This window comes from Chrysochloris asiatica, unplaced genomic scaffold, assembly GCF_000296735.1.
Source record: "Chrysochloris asiatica unplaced genomic scaffold, ChrAsi1.0 scaffold00289, whole genome shotgun sequence".
Lineage (NCBI taxonomy): Eukaryota > Metazoa > Chordata > Mammalia > Afrosoricida > Chrysochloridae > Chrysochloris > Chrysochloris asiatica.
Genome location: NW_006408807.1, coordinates 2,737,124 through 2,754,805, shown reverse-complemented (window position 1 = coordinate 2,754,805; position 17,682 = coordinate 2,737,124). Strand labels below are relative to the sequence as shown.

Here is a 17,682-nt window from a genome sequence, read left to right as displayed (position 1 = left end):
AGATTTGTTCCCTCTTTTGAGCTATAGCATCTGTAGGTGTAGGTCAAGTTCATCAAATTGTATCAGATTATTATTTTTTTCTTTTTCTAGTTGAGCTCTGATCATCCAGCCATTGAAGCCAGGTCAAGTGGGTATTATCTGCAAGTGTGGGTGTTCTTGTGCATATACCCTCTCTTCTTATCAGCTGGATGCTTCACTTTCCACTCTAGTCCTATGTGGCTATATCACTGACTCTAGGCTCAGGTGTTCCCAGGCCTTGCCATACTTGCTGGCCAACCAGGTCTCCACCTGGGTTCACAGGAGCCTATTGAATATGGTCAGACTAACTCGCAGCTTCATTGCTGTTTTGCCCTCTATTCCCCTTGTCGGTCACCAACGTGGTCACCAGTCAGAGTGCATGTCTGCTCATGTATTCCCATTGAGTCTTAGACTTGAAAGGGGATTTGCCTTGAGGAGACCTGACTTCTTGCCTTGATGTCTCTTAGGCGAGCAACTTGCTTATTTTTGTAGTAGTCAGTTGGACTGCCTATATTGTTTTGTATTTTTCCTGTTGGTTTTTCTTTTAAGAAGTATCTTCATTGATATGTTATTTTTGATAATGAATGCAATACCATTCCTTTTCAATTTGTCATTCCTGGCATAGTAAGCCCTGTGATTGTCAGATTCAAAATGGCCAATACTAGTTCATTTCAGCTCACTAATGCCTAGTATAACAATGTGCATGGGTTCCATTTCATTTAGACAATTTCCAGTTTTTCTAGATTCATACTTTGTACATTCCATGTTCTGATTATTAATGAACATTTATGACAGTTTCTCCTCATGTTGAATTGTGCCCCTTCAGTAAATGAAGGTCCCAAAGGCTTTTCTTCATTCTTGTTATCATATTCAACTCTATTTTGAGAACACATCTCTTCCCAGTCATATTTTGAGTCGCTTGCAACCTGAGGGGCTCATGTTCTTGCACAATATCTGACAATATTCTGGGACTCTTCATGATGTTTCAATATTCAGTATTCTGGTGCTGATGGTGTTCCACTGATATTCATAAGGTTTTCAGTGATTAAATATTTGGAAGTAATCTGTCTCTCCTTATTCCTAGTTTGTCTGTATCTAGAAGCCCATCTGAAACCTGTTCACTGTGGGTTACCCTGTTGATATTGAAAATATCCATGGTATAGCTTTCAAAATCGCAGTAACATGCAAGCCACCACAGTACAACCAACTGACAGATGCGTGTGGTGAACCCTGATATGTATGGATAACTGCTGTTTCAAATGGCATTATAGTATAAGAGTCAGATTTCACAAATAGAACAATTTTTGACCTTCCCTAAAGCTTAGAGAAGAGTTCTGGTGTAGTGCTATATGGTAAGCACTAGTTAGTAACTGCTAGTTCAATGGTTCAAAACAAACTTGAGGGGACTCCTTGTAAATCCTATACTGTAGGATCATTGTTAGTTGGAATCAACTTAATGGCCCTTAATAACAACAGCAAAGGTTAGAGAGCAGGAAATGAAACTTCAGCCTCTCATGAGAAAGTCTGTGGGATAAAAGGCAGGACAGGGCCTGATAATCAGACACTGATACTCATCTCTCTCCCACCACTAACTGCAGTCTCCTTGGGCAAGCACTTCACTCAGCTCTGTTTTATGTAAAGTGGGTGCCAGTTTCCAATGTGGAGGAGAAAAGGCTATGGGTCTCAGAGTCCAACAGGTTTGCTTGACACCTTAGTGACTGCATTCTTTGGACTGTTTCTGTATTAGTCTGTGCTTCAATTGCCTTATTTGAATATAGTAATGATAACAGTATCTACTCTGAGGCCTGTTGTAAGATGAGGATTAGTACTGTTACATTGAGATTAAAACTAATGTCATGAAACAAAATATGTAAAGTAACGTTCTTAGTAAACTTTAACCTAAACCCCAATAAAATTTATATTGTCTTAAGGAGCTAATTAGACACAGAAACAAATACATGCACAAGACAGGTGCCAAGTAAGGGTTGTCTATAGACCAAGGAGCCGGGACACCAAGGGATGACTGGGATAACCAACAAGGAAGGAATTACCATGGGTGAGGCCCTGATTTGGAATTTTAGCTTCTTGAACTGGGAAAAAATGAATTTCTATTCCTTAAAGCTAAAAAAAAAAAAAAAAAGGTAATAATAATAATAATAATAATGATCATGGCTGCCATTTAAGTGACATTTCAGTGATTGATTCTGTGCTCACTCTGTACTAGTATTTTTTCATTTAATCAATATGTTGTTGGTAGTGCTGTCGAGTCACTTCAGATTCATAGTGACCCTGTATAGGGTTTCCAAGGAGTGGCTGGTGACCTTGAACCTCCAACCTTGTGGTTCAAACCAACCTTGCAGCCCAGCAAATTACCCTACAGTGCCACACCAGGACTCCATAGCAATGACAATTTTAATATATTTTTTTACTAAATTGGAATTTCATATAATTTCATATATAGATATAATTTCTAAAATATAATATAGTTTCCATGCAGTGCACACTTATACATGTACATGCATATTCTCACACAAACACTAACAAGCACAGTTATTAGACACACTCACTCATTTACACTTGCACATATGTATACATCTTTACAAAAACATGTACTCACAAATACACAGTGTTGCACATGCATGTACACACATTCATAAGCACATGTCATTGTTAAGTGTCATAGTCGTTTCAGACTCATAGTGACTCTTTATAGGGTTACTGAGGAGCAGCTGGTGGCTTTTAATTGCTGAGCTTGTGGATAGCAATCTAGAGCTGACCTACAGTGCCACACCAGCATTCCCATAAGTAATATATATATATATATATGTTGCATACACATACTCACATGCTTACACACATACATCCACACAGCCACACTCATGTTCATATGATGTCTCATGCACACTCACACATACACACATTCACACACATACATACACAAATATGTACACATATATGGTGTGTCTTATACACTCATGTGTGCACTCACACACACCTATACACACTTTCATACACAGTACACATACAGATATATGTGAATGATGTCTCATACACACACACACACACAAACACTCAGATATCATGTAGATAGCTTCAATAAATGGCAGTTGTAGTTAGAAAGAATATACCAAACATCCTGGGTTTTTGCTAGGCCCCTTTTACCTGGAACAGATAAGGTGCTTTCAAGCCAAGCAAACCACACAACAACAGTATATAAAATATGATTAGATTATAGACTATGTTGTGAGTCAAAACTGACTTGACGACACTTAACAACAGCGTTAGATTGTGTATCCTGAGATCTTCCTAAACTCATTTAGTGTTCAAGGAACAATAAAAAATAGATCCTGGAATTTTTTTTATGTCGACAACTATGTTGTCTGAATAGTGACTTCCTTTCTCATTTTTATGTCTTTCATTCCTTATTCTGCCAATTAGAGTTTCCAATATGCAATAGTATTAGTTTTTGTATTGTTTCAAAATTTTAACTTGTTTTGTCTGTCCTTGTAGTGTTTTCTTCCTGAATTCTTCTGAAGTTTTTTCATTTATTTTTTTCCTTGATTTTCTGTCAACTCTTTGAAAGTACCTAAATATCATTCTTTTGAATTATTCTATATCTTGGTAATTTGCTTGAGCCATTCTCTCTTGTTTCTTTGTGTAAGTTAAAAACTGACTGTTATCTCTGGAGCATTGTGGGGTTGTCATATTTGTATTTAATTGATGTCTATATGTTGATATGTTGTTATTCTCTCACCAACTGTCTTCTGGCCCGATGTGGTGCTGTGGGCTAATGCATTGAACTGCAAGGTTGGTTAGAACCCCAAGGTTGGTGGTTCAAGCTCACCAGCCACTCATTGGAAACCCTAAACAGGAACTGACTCAATGGCACTTAACAGCAACTGTCTTCTCAGGGTGTAGTTAGAGAATGGAAGCATGTGCACCTCTCTCTATTTGCTGTTTAAGGTGTGTTTGACTGTTATATCATTGATAAGGTGGTATAGAAGCTAGCATTAACTCTTGCTCGGTGGATGAAGCTATAGAGGGTATAGTTGTGGCTGGGTGTTATGGTACGGCTGCTATCTCCTGCCAGGTGAGAAAGAGGAGAACCCTCTTACTTGACCCCCCCCCCCCACATACACAAGAAATAAAACAGAGTAAACAAACAAGCAACCAACAATGAAAAGAAAAAATAATAAAGGATGAGAAAGAAATAAAAACAGTCAGCACCCAGAAAAAAAACCCCAACAACATAATAACTAAAGGAAAAAAAAAGGAACAAGAAAATGGATTAATTGCTTCTTTGTGCCTTGATTTTATTCAGGCTTCTTTGCTTTGGATGGGGGATACTTTAGTTGTACCTTAGATGGCCGTTGACAAGCTTTGAAGACCCCAGTTGTTACTCATCAAAGTAAGAGGTAGAATAGTGTCTTTGTAGATTCGGCCATGCCAGTTGGCCCTAGTGTTCCCTGAGATTACAGTCCTGAATCTTTAAACCCAGGGAGTCCTTCCCTTGGGGTGTTTGGTTATGGATGAGAAATTTTCTTAACTTTGCCTCCTGTATGCTCTACTGTGATGTTGTTGTTGTTGTTAGGTGCTGTTGAGTCCATTCTGGCTCACAGTGACCCTATGTACAACAGAACAAACAGTGCCCAGTCCTTTGCCATACTGATAGTTGTTGCTATGTTTGAGCCATTGGTGTTGCCATTGTGTCATTTCGTCTTGTTGGGCTTTTCCTCTTTTTCACTGACCCTCCGTTTTTACCAAGCATGATGTCCTAGAGGAACTGGTCCCTCTTGAAAATATGTCCAGAGAACTAGAGATGAAGTCTCTCCATGCTCACTTCTGAAGAGCATGCTGGCTGTACTTCCAAGACAGATTGTTCGTTCTTCTGACAGTCCATGAGATTTTCAGTATTCTTTATTAACATTATAATTTAAATGTGTCTATGATCTTTCTTGGAGTCCTGGTGTGGCACTGTGGGTTAATGTGCCAGACTTCAAAGCAGTTTGAACTGTGAGGTTGGCAGTTCAAGCTCACCACTAGCTCCTTGGAAACCCTATACAGGGTCAGAACCAACTCAACAGCACTTAACAACAGCAACAACATGGTCTTCCTTATACCTTGCCCAATTTTCCCAAGTATATGAGGCAATTGAAAATACTATGGCTTGAGTCAAACATATCTTTGTCCTCAAACTGCTATTTTTGCTCCTTAACACTTTAAAAGATGTCTTTTATAGTAAAAGTTCCTAATGCTATAAGTAGTTTGATGGTGTTGGAGAAGAATATTAAAAGTTCCATGGACTGCCAAAAGAAAAACCAATCTGTATTGGAAGAAATACAGCCAGAATGCTCCCTGGAAGCCAGGATGGCCAGAATTTGTCTCTCATACTTTGGACATATTATCAGGAGGGACTAGTCCTTATAGAAGATCATGTTTGGTAAAATGGAGGATCAGAGAAAAAGAGAAAGACTCTCAGTGAGATGAATCGGAGAAGTGGCAACAGTGATGGGCTCAAATATAGCAATGATAGTGAGGCTGGTGCAGGCTCAGGCAGTGTTTTGTTCTCTTGTTCATAGGGTCGCTATGAGTCAGTACCAATTTGATGGCACCTAACAACAGCTAAGTAAGTTATTGGATTTCTTGACTGATCCTTCCATGAATGTTGATTGTGGATCTAAGAAAAATGAACTCTTTGTCAACTTCAATCTTTTCTCCATTTATCATTATGTAATTTATTGGTCCGGTTGTGAGAATTTTTGTTTTCTTTACATTGCAGTGCAATCTGTTCTGAAGGCTGTGGGTGCTGATCATCATCAGCAAGTGTTTCAAGTCCTTTTCACTTCTAGCAAGCAAGGTTGTGCCATCTGCACATCTCAATTGTTAATGAATCTTCCTACAATCCTGATGCCACCTTCTTCTTCATATAACCCAGCTTATTTTATATTGAGTAAATGCAAAAGAATGCAACCCTGATGCACACCTTTCTTAACTTTGTACCATTTGGTATCCCCACGTTCTTTTCTAACTGCCTATAACGAGCTCTGATAGCGTAATGGTTATGAGTTGGGCTGCTAACCTCAAGGTCAGCAGTTCGAAACTACTAGTAGTTCCACAGAAAGAAAGATGAGGCTTTCTGCTCCCATAAAGATTTATAGCCTTGGAAACCAGTACAGGGTTGTTATGGGTTGGTTCCAACACTTAACAACAACATAGGTCTATGTACAGGTTCCTCATGAGCACAATTAAGTGTACTGGAATATCCATTCTTTGCAATGTTACCCATAGCTTTTTATGATCCACAGTATTTTCACAGATATATTTGCAGCACATATAAATAATGAGTAGAATTATATATATATATATATTTGTGTGTGTAGTCCCATTCACCTTCTCTCTCCCCTTGTCTATCTATATATCTACCTATAGATCATTGCTATTATTACTTCAGGATTGTGTCTGTAGTAGTATTAACATTTGTGACCTTTAACTCGGTGCTTCTACCAGTGGTTTCCTTTTCCTGGATCATTTTGTGCTGACCTCCCCTTTGTTGTATATTGCTTTTGCCTTCAGCCTTCACCCAAGTAAATACTTGTTTACCTTCTAATTAGTGCTTTTTAAATACATTTTTATTGTTATTGGAGAAAGCTTGTAGTTAGGTTTCCATTTGGCATTTTCCACACAAATTATTCAGTGAGACTAGTTATATTTTTACAATATAGCAACATTTTCTTTAATTTTGTTCTGTTTGTCCCATTTCTAATACTCTTAATTTCCCTGCCCCTTTATTGTCTCATCTTTTATCCAGAGTAAATGTTGACCTTTGAGTTTCATTGTTGTTGTTGTTGTCGTCAGGTGCCATCGAGTCGGAACCGACTCATAGTGACCCCATGCACAGCAGAACGAAACAATGTCCGATCCTGGGCCAACCTCACTACCGCTGCCACACTTGAGTCCATCAATGATGCCACCTGGCCAATCCATCTCGTTAGGGGTCTTCCTCTTACCCAGCATGACATCCTTCTCCAGCGACTGTCAAGAAAACAAAAATCCTCACCACTGGAGCAATAAACAACATTCTTATCAGTGGAGAAAAGATTGAAGTTATCAAGGACTTCATTCTTCTTGGATCAACTATCAATACTCGCGGAAGCAGCAGTCAAGAAATCAAACAGAATATTGCCTTGGGGAAATCTGCTACACAAGACCTCTTTAAAGTGTTGAAGAGCAAAGATGTCAGTTTGAGGACTAAGGTGCACCTGACCTAAGCCATGGTATTTTCAGTAACTTCATATGCATGTGAAAACTGGACAGTGAATAAGGAAGATCATAGAATTGATGCATTTGAGTTATGGTGTTGGAGGAGAATATTGAAAGTGCCATGGGCTGCCAGAAGAACAAAGAGATCTGTATTGGAAGAAGTACAGCCAGAGTGCTCCTTGGAAACCAGGATGGCTAGACTTCAAGTCTTATACTTTGGGCATATTGTCAGGAGAGATTGGTCACTGGAGAATATCATATTTGGGAAAGTGGGGGGTTGGAGGAAAAGACGAACAACCCCCTCCCACACCCCCAGTGAGATGGATTGGCACAGTGGTGCCAGCAGCAATGGTCTCAAATGTAACAACGATTGTGAACTTGGTCCAGTACTGGGCAGTGTTTCATTCTATTGTGCATAGGGTCACTATAAGTTGGTACCGACTGGATGGCACCTAATAATAAAAACGTTCTTTAGCCTTCTCCTCTTTTTCATCTCTCCAGTACTTTCCCAGGACCCCTCTTACTGTTTCTTGGTCTAGAACTTTGAGGATTTAATTTCCCCATCCTTGTGTATAGGACCAAAGTGGTGAGAGGATGAAGAGATCTTAAAAACCAAACCAAAACAGTACAAACAATGGGAATTTTGCCAATATACTTGGTCAGAGAAAAAAGCTTTCCTCCCTGAGCATTTGACACCTGCCTGATCACTCCCATTGTCAATGTTACTGATGCTGGATTTCCTGGAGTCTGAGGTAGGATAGGAGGGAGATTTTAGAGAATTCTGAAGTATTTCCTCTCTAATCTATAGAAAACTCCTTTCTTGCTCCTCAGGTCAGAAATAGATACCCTCTCTTGGAGCTCTTTCTGTCCTGTCCACTGCTGATACACAGTTATAGGCTTCAAGATGTTTTTGAGGCTATACCAGGTGATACCAAAAGGAAAAATCCAGAAAACTTTTGCCAGTTCCATGGTAGTTGGAGTTCTACTTTTCTTTCTCCAACCATATACATCTCAGAGTGCTCAGAAAGCCACTCCATGCATTTTATTGGAGGTTTTGAGTTACCTTCAGTAGGAAGCATATAGTGAAGTGTGCTTCCACAATCTTGATCAAATATGGAAATGTGTGTGAGAGTGTATTTAGTACAGAATGAGAGCTTCTGAATCTCTTTCATTTATCTTGGTAACAAAAGAAGAAAAGATAATAGGGAACTAATTTCTACTGTGCATCAACTACATTCGAAACACTATGACTTAGAGTACAAAGATATCATTCTATAAGTCTCTGTGAGGCACATTGTCATCTTTACACATAGCTCACTTACATAGGAAAAATTAGACTCACTTTAATTATAATAAATAGTAGATAAATATGTATCCTGCTCTGTTTCGGAAAGAAAGATCCAGAAAGTTATGTGAGAAAACTAGAAATGACGCTAAGAGTGATGTCCTTTCTCTCTGCAGGATGGAAGAAAGTGATGTTGTGATCATGCAACCAGGGATTGTATGCATCATGGTGAGACTGCTGCCCCAGTTGTACGATGAAGATTACCCACAGGTACCTTCTCTGTCTTTTTGACCTAATTGGTCCTTAAAGCTCCTTCTTGTCCAAAACTCTCTTTTCTTTTTGCCTTTGCTCTTGGTAACCCCACCCCACAGTCTATTGGGTACCACTTCCTGTGAGTAAATGTCAGTGTGTTTGAGATCCTTGTTTGAGTTATGCTCACCCTTCCAAGGACATTCAAGACAGGTCACTTCTGTTGGTGAAGCAACCTTCTAAATACAATACTTATTGTGGGGCAAATGGTGGCTGCCAGCCATATCACTGTGCACTCTGATGGGTGTGTGCACCAGAAGTCTGTCATTCCCCATGTAGCCAATTCTTCCATTGGGTGCCTACTATGGTCCTGGCCTTATGTTGTGTGTGAACTGTGCAGGGTTAGAAAGATGGGTATTGACATTTTCTTACATCTCTGATGGGGACCAGGGGTTGGGGTGGTCTGTTGATAATGTAAATAAGATTTAAAATAATAAATTCATAAATGAATATGCAATTACAAATTGTGCAAGAGGTACTAAGGGCAAAGCAGAATCTCTTTTTCTTTTCATTTTTGACAAGGGAGAGAATTATGAAAATGAATGGAGGACAGCCCTAATTAGATCTAATTTAAATGGTGGGGTGAGGGTCAGGGAAATTAGTTCTTAGATGGTGACATCTAAGCAGAGACTAAAAGATGAATTAGAATTAACAGGGGGAGAAGGAGGAACTGGAAGCAGACACTTGGGCAGGAGCAGTGTGGTAGAGTGGGAGATGTGCAAGATGGGATAACGAGAGTAAACTGGAGACTTGTGAAGATTTGGAATTTCATCCCAAGGGCAATAAGAAGTTTCTTCAGGTAAGAGTAGAAATGGCACTTTTTTTTTTTTTTTTTTTACTTTGTAGTTGGGATTAGGATAGTGTATGTGGGAAAAGATGAAGAGGAAGAATTCTAATATTCTAAACTGCTGTAACACAAATACCACATGTGGATGGCCTTAAAGAACAGAAAGTTATTTTCTCACAGTTCAGGAGGCAATAAGTTTGAATTCAGGATCTGTAGGCTCTGGGGAAAAGATCCTTGTCTCTTCCAGCATTCCCTGTTTCCTTAGCTGTCTTCCTCTGACATCTATCTTTCCTTGTTTTTGTTTCTTTGTCTGTGTGTCAATGCTGCTCCTTGTAACTCAATAGTGATTAGATGTAGGATGCATTCTGTTTTCATAGGGCCTTGGTAACATAACAAAGAAAACCCTATTTTCAAATTATATTACATGTATAGGCTTCCAAAATGCTTGTATTTCATGAAGGACAATTAAATCCATAACAAGATCTATTCAGAGATAGAACACAGCACCCTGTGATTAATGGGATTTAGAGAGTGGTCTCTGTAGGATAAGCTAACCACAAAGTTTACAGTTCAAACCCACCAGCTACTCTTTGGAAACCCTGTACAGGGTTGTTATGAGTCAGAACCAACTGGATGGCAAAACAACAACAGGGAGTGAGAGGGGTTCAGATGTGGTGCTGTAGGATAAGCATAGTATTGAAACCACAATTTCAGCAGTTCAAACCTGCCAGCTACTCCTCGGAAACCCTACACAAGTTGGCCCTTAACCATTACCTGGTGATAATATTATAGTCCTTCAAAGGCCAGTGAGAGAAGTGGAGTAGAGGCATAGAGGAGGAAAGATCCTTTATGGGTAGGGTGTAAGGAAGGAAAGAATTTTCATGAAGGAAATCCTGCATTGTTTGGTACCAATCCAAACCAAACTCAGCTGCTGCAGAATCAATTCTGACTAATAGGGCAGAGTTTCCAAGGCTGTACATCTTTATGGAAGCATACTGACACAACGTTCTCTCACAGAGTGGATGGTGGGTTTATACTGCCAACCTTTTGTTTAGCAGCTGAATGCTTTAACCATTAATCATCTTGCACAGCATCATGTCTCTTTGATAACAGGACTTTTTGTTCTGCTTATGACCCTCTGCTTGAGAGAGAAGGTAAAATAATTAGGAGATGAATGGAGGTAAATTTAATAGTAAGATGAAATGCATTTTATAATTTAAAACATTTGCAGAAAATAAGTGAGTAGATCAGGATAAAATGGGTTTTATCTTCCATTTGTGGATTACTGTGTAACAAACTGGAGTCCTTATATGACACTGTAGGATAAGTACTGGACTGAAAATTCAGTTTGAACCCCAAGGTCAGTGGTTTAAACCTACCAGCTGCTCCTCAGAAACACTATACAGGGTTGCTATGAGTCAAAGTACACTCGACAGCACTTAACAATAACAACATGTAACAAGTTATCCTTTAAGTTAGCAAAACTGATTTTAGTATATCTCACAATTTTGTGGGTCAGGAATTGTTTATTACCTTTTAAAAATTTGTTCTATTATCCAATAACTTTTCAGCAGGGTGTTATTCAATTTTCATGTATTTGACTTTGTTTCCTTGATCTTCCTACTGTTGAGTTCTAATGCTATAGCACTGTGATCTGAAAATATGTTTCAGTGTTTTAAAATGTATTGAGGCTTGGTCTGGCCTAACATATGGTCTATTCTGGTGAATGTTCCATGTGCACTGGAAAAACATGTGTATTATGCTGTTGTAGGGCTGAGTTTTCTGTATAAATCTATGAGGTCAAGTTAATTGATTGTACTGTTCTGTGTTTGTGATGAGTTTCTTCATAGTTGTTTTGTCTTTTATTGAAAGTGATGTATTAAAAATCCTGTTATTAAAGAGTTATTTCTTTCTTCAATTCATTTGAAGTTGGATTTATGTATTTTGAGGTTCTTTCATTGGTAGTATAGATATTTATTTTGATTATATCCTCCTGTTCAGTTGACCCTTTAATCGTGAGATAATGTTCTTCTTGGTCTTTTATGCTGGTTTTTGCATCAAAGTCTATTTTGTCAGAAATTAATATTGCCACTCCTATTTATTCTTGATTGCCATTAGCTTGGTATATTTTTTTTCTTCTATTTTTGTCTTTGTGTGTGAGGTATGTCTCTTGTAGACAACATATTAAAGGATCCTGTTTTCCATTTTTTTACTCTCTGTCTCATGGCTAATCCATTTAGTACATTGATGTTTAGTGTAATTATCAATAGTTATGAATTGATTGCAATAATTTTGCTGGTTGTGTGTGTGTGTGTGTACAGTGTGCTGTTTTCTTTGTTCAGCATATTTTTCTGTGCTAAGTTTATTTTGTTTGTGTATTTTCTTGTCAAAGGTTTCACTACTGTTGTTTTAATATTTACAAAAACTTTGTGCTTTTCCTTTTTGTTTTTTTTTTTTCCATTTTAGGTGGAGGTGTGTTAATTTTGTTTGAGGTTACCCTTTAATTTATTAATTTCTTCCCCAGTTTAAAACAGCCAGTTCCATCTTGAAATCTATTTGACTTCCTCACCGTTTGGATTTCTGTAACTATACTTTGCCCTATTTTTGCTTTGTAGTTGCCTTGATTATAAATTGATAATCTGATTTCCTATTTTCAGTCTTGTAAATTTGTTTTACTTTGCATACTTCTATATCTGGATTGAATTCTGGGTGGTGTTGCAGTATTTGTCAATTTCTGGTTATTGTCTGCTGTTTTTGGATCTCAGTCCAAAGTACTCCCTTTAGTATTTTTGTAATTGGCTTGGTTTTTATGAATTCCTTTAATTTCTGTTTACCTAGAAATGTTCTAATTTCACCATTGTATTTTAGGAAAAGTTTTTCTGGGTATATGATTCTTAGTTTACTTTTTTTTTTTCTTTCAGAGTTTTATATATGCCTACCTCTTACCTTCTTGCTTGCATTGATTCTGCTGAAAAATCAGTGCTTAATCTTAGTGGTTCTCCTTTGTAGGTAACTTTTCAATTTTCCTGAGCTGCTTTCAGGATTCTTTTCTTGTCTTTGACTTTGGAGAGTTTGATTATGATATCTCTTAGCGATTTTCTTTTGGGGTCTATCCTGTTAGGTATTTATTCAGATTCTTGAATGGCTATTTTCTCATCTTTCAGGATGTTAGGGAATTTTTCTGCCAACAGCTCTTCAGCTATCTTTTCTGTGCATTTCTTTGTCTCTTACTGTTCTGTAATTATAGTCATCCATAAGTTAATCCTCTTCATGTTGTCCCACCTGAATCTTAGGCTTTCTTCAGACTTTTTCATTCTTTTTTCTGATTATTCTTCTAGCTTACTAGTATTGAGAGATTTATCTTTCAAGCTCACCAATTTTGGCTTTCATTGTTTCAAATTTACTCTTTGCCTTTTCAATGTATTTTTTATTTCTAATGTCTTAGTGTTAGTCCTTTGGATTTCTGTTTGCAGGTTTTGTATTGTCTCCAGTCCTTTATCAATTAAAGAAAAAAAATTGTCTTTAACACTTTCATAAATTCTTTGTTTTCTCTTCCTTTCTGTCAGTCCTTTGACCTTACCTGAATTCCATTCTTTTGAATTCTTTTTCAGGTAATTCTAATGCCTTGTTTTCCTCAAAAATGTTTTCTAGGTCTGCCTACTGGTCATTTGTTTGAGCTACTCTGTCCTGTTTCTTCATGTATATGGAAGTTGTCTGCTTCTTCCAACATATTTTAATATTGTTGTGTTTGCATTAAGTTGATACTTTTCTGGTGGTATATTCTTAGACACTCACCAACTGCATCTGGTGCAGCATTCTCTGTTTGTTGTTTATGCAGTTCAATTTAGGGTGTATTTGATGGATATTAGTTGTTGTCATTGATCCAGTGTATAGCAATGGCATTGGCTCTTGCTCAACAGATGTGGTTGTAGAGGGTACAGTTTTAATTGAGGTGTTAATTAAGGTGTATGGTTGCAGTTGCTGTCTTCTGGCAGGTGAGGAAAGAAGAGAAAACAAACTCACAAGAGAGAAGTAAACAAACACAAACCATTAAACAACAGTGAATAAATGAAAATAGCAAAGAAAAAAGAAGAAAGTAGGCAGGAGCTAGCAAAAGAAAATAAAGCCCAAAGAGAGAAAAGGAGAGGAAAATAAAATAATAAAGAGGGAAAATGAAAAGAAAATATAAGACTTAAACACAATTAAGGAAAGTAATGAGTGAAAGGGAATGAGACCAGGGAGTAATAATAAAGAAAAATTAACAAGGGATAAAATAAAAAATTAAAATAAAAAATGAGAAGAAAGAAGAAGTTGCAGTGGTTGGGAAAGAGAAGCAGACAAAGAAGAAGGAAAAATGAACGGTGATAGAGAAAAGAGAAAAAGGAAAAAAGATAAAAGGTGAGGGGAAAATAATAAAGACCAAAAACAATAAAAGGAAGGAAAAAAAGAAAATAAAAGAAACAGGGCAGGTGCCAGACCTAGAGAGGAGAGAATTCTGGGGTCTCCTGCCAGCTATGGACCTTACATCATAGGTGGGTAAGGATGAGACAGTAGCACTCAACCTAGATGGAATTCCTCTTGTGTTATGTGTTGTCTGCTCTGGGTACCAGAAACAGTGCAGACCCCAAGCTGTGTACAGCTCAGGTATCAGAATATTTCCATTCATGTAAAGAAACAAGACAGAGTGGCTCAAACAATTGACCAATAAGCAGACCTAGAAAACATCTCACAGGGGAGTCAAGGGTAAGCACTATTTCTAGTTCAGAACCAGATCTGCAAGTCGGGAATAAGCCACACCTAATTCCAAGTGCCAGGATGAATGTTGCTTACTGTCCACACAGTAGGCTGTGACTTTGATGGTCCAGAGAACAGGAGATTCCCTGGGAGTGTATGTAGATGGGGACCAGCCACACCTCTTTGTCTCTGAGAGCCACAGGCTTGTTTCTGCAGTGCTGATTACTTTTCTTGTCTCTGAAGCCACTCAAAAAAGCTAAAGATGGCTGTGTTTTTATGGTCATTGAGTCATTTAGACAAGAGCCATCAAGGTGCCTGCTGACCTATCCATAAGGACGTCTTCACTTATATGTTGTTGTTGTTAAGTGCTGTCGAGTCAGTTCTGACTCATAGTGACCCTGTGTAGGGTTTCTGAGGAGTGGCTGGTGAGTTTGAACACTGACCTTGTAGTTCAAACCAACCTTGAGGTTTAGTGCTTATCCTATGATACCACACTAGGACTAGCACCATAGCAAGGCTACCTCAAATGGCAAGAGGACCATCTTTGGTCTTAAGTTTGGGTCCTTGGTTCAAGATCTCATTGGGATTCTAGGCTCTCCATATTGCCCTCTACATATGGTCTCAACAGGTTGTTTCTTCAATGGATTCTCTTAGCAAATTCCTAAGTAGCTCAGGATTACAAAGAACACAGAAGCCCAAACTGCCATACCTTCCTAAGGCTTGGACTATTTTTTCTCCAGCATTCTATTGGTTAAAGCAAGTCACAAGTTCAGGTTAGATTCAACAGGAAGAAAAGCATACTGTTGCAAGGTGCAGAATGGAGGAGTGGTGGGGAGCATCTTTAAAGTCAAGCCATCTAATTGCCTTAAGAATCCATGAAATTATTTGATCCCTAAATAAACTATCTTCTAGCCAATAAATTACTGAAAGTCTAGGAATTTTCCTTCTTCACCTTGGCATTCAAGCATACGGCTTGTCTAGAGCACATTGGAAATTAAGATACATTAAGGAATATTATTTCATCCATCTTCATACCAACTTTTTAAAGCATATGCAACTCTCTCATTCTGTAGTTTTATGGGCCACAGAAAACTGTGTAACTTTCTAAGGTCACTGAAGCTCTAAAATTCATTTCCAACACAATTTCAGTACATGTGGGTTGAGTAGATTTCTCATCTTTGCAGCTCTTGCAGTGTGTAGGACCATGCATTCTGGACTTGCGACAAATTTTCAGTGGGAATCACCTCAATATGAGCAAACCTGGCTTCCAAGGAAACTAAGGATGTATTTAATACAATGCACTTAGAATGAGAATGTCCAAGCCAGTGGTTTGGATGGTCTTTGCATCCAAATAGGGTGCTTTTCTGCAAAGATCCACCACTATGATGACTGATAAAGTCAGTCAGAGGAGCAGTGGTATAATTCTGACTCACTTTATCAGTTTCCTACTACAGATAAACCCTGGGACTGTGTGGGAAAGGACTTAGTCTATGCTTAGTCTTTTCTTAGTCTATGATAGCAATTAGGTAAATTAAGTATGCAAGTGATAATTCTACTTGTTAAAATACTTTTTATCTATTCAGGTCACAATAAGTAATTTGGGAAAGTCTAATTCTTCCTCAATATATCTCAAATATGCAAATGAAATGCAGTGGTACATTTTCTCAAATATTTTCTGCAGATGCCAAATCAGCAGCTATTAAAGTGTGATAATTATAGTAATTAATTTCTGAAAGGGGAGACAAAGCTTATTACAAGAAATAGAATAGTAAATCAAATGAAAAATCAGGCCATGCAACAAAATGCTGAAATGAAAAGACTGCAGGATTTTGGTGCAGAAAGAAAAGTGCCTGAAAAGTTGCAGTAGATGGCAGTGTTGTTAAAAAGATGGAAAGTGAGTACCACTTATTTCTCTCTAGGTCTTCTAGACTGGTTTCCCCACTCACTGTCACCTGCTACATATCACTCAAATGCCCTGTTCTTAAATGAATGAACAAGCAGTGGTTTTTCAAGGTGTACATGTCTTTTAGAAGTGATTATTTGTATAACCATATGAGTGTTCCAATTTATTTCCAGTGTGGTCACATCAGGTTTCTTCTTTTCTCAACCTAAAGGTGTCTGACTCCCCTCTCCCCATTTAACATTCTAGCCCTGAGAGCTGCTCTGGGAATCAGCTAATCCAGTTGTTAATCCAGTTGTTTTCTGCCTTTTGTATTGAAATTGCTTTTAAACATTGAACTATGAGAATTTTACTATGATTGTGGATGACTTAGTCACAGGGCAAAAATAGAGTCCAGCTGAGTTCTGTTTGAGTTGAGCTGGTCCTAGAAAGAAAGAAATAATTGGGAAGTAAAATACTTTCCTTTTTCAGGGTTCCGCTCAGCACCTGACTTTTATATTTTAATGTTACATAATAAAATCATCAATAATATTGATATAAAAGTAGCCACTATTTTAAATATTAAGGGGCTTTGGTGTGGTATTGTGGGAAAAAGCACTGGACTGCAAGGTCGGTTTGAACTACTAGGTTGGTGGTTCAAACTCATCAGCCACTTTTCAGAATCCCTATACACGGTTGCTATGAGTCAGAATGGACTTGAAGGGACTTAACAACTACTGTTTTAATAAAGTGAAGGACCTTCCTAGTCCAATGTGTCACTGTACTTCCAAGAAGGCTGTGGTCATTAATCAGTCCTTCCTGTCCTTTATAATCAAGTTGATTCCAACTCCTAGCAAAACTATGTGTTAGAGACTGTTTTCTTGACTGTACATTATACTCATAGCAACAGATTGTCAGGTTTCTTCCATGATGCCACTGGGTGGGTTTGAACTACCAACCTTTAGGTTAGTTGTTGTTGTTGTTGAAAGTGCCATCGAGTCAGTTCAGACCCATAGCGACCCTGTATAAGGTTTCCAAGGAACTACTGGTGAACTTGAACTGCCGACCTTACAGTTCAAATGGCTTTGCAGTCTGGCGCATTAACCCTAAATGCCACACCAGGACTCCTTTAGGTTAGTAATAAAGTACAAACTATTTGCATCACTTTTAGATTATTGTTAGGTACCATCAACTAGGCTTCGATTCATAGCAACCCTATACAAAACAGAATGAAACATCACCTAGCCCTGTGGCAGCCTCACAATTGTTGTTATGCTTGAGACCATTACTGATGCCATTATGCCAGTCCATTTTGTTGGGGATATTACTCGTTTTTACTGACCCTGTACTTTACCAAGCATGGTATCTTCTTCCTCCAGGTACAGACATGTACCTCCCGATAACATGTCT

General features: G+C 38.2%; 1 protein-coding gene across 1 annotated transcript in view; it reads left to right on the top strand.

Annotated features, from left to right (window-relative positions):
* The window catches only part of WDFY4 (WDFY family member 4), a 561,873-nt gene that overhangs the window by 110,787 nt on the left and 433,404 nt on the right, over positions 1–17,682 (top strand). Inside the window, exon 12 of the mRNA XM_006874619.1 lies at positions 8,740–8,833. Coding sequence (XP_006874681.1) covers positions 8,740–8,833 — 94 coding nt within the window. The remainder of the gene's footprint in view (positions 1–8,739; positions 8,834–17,682) is intronic.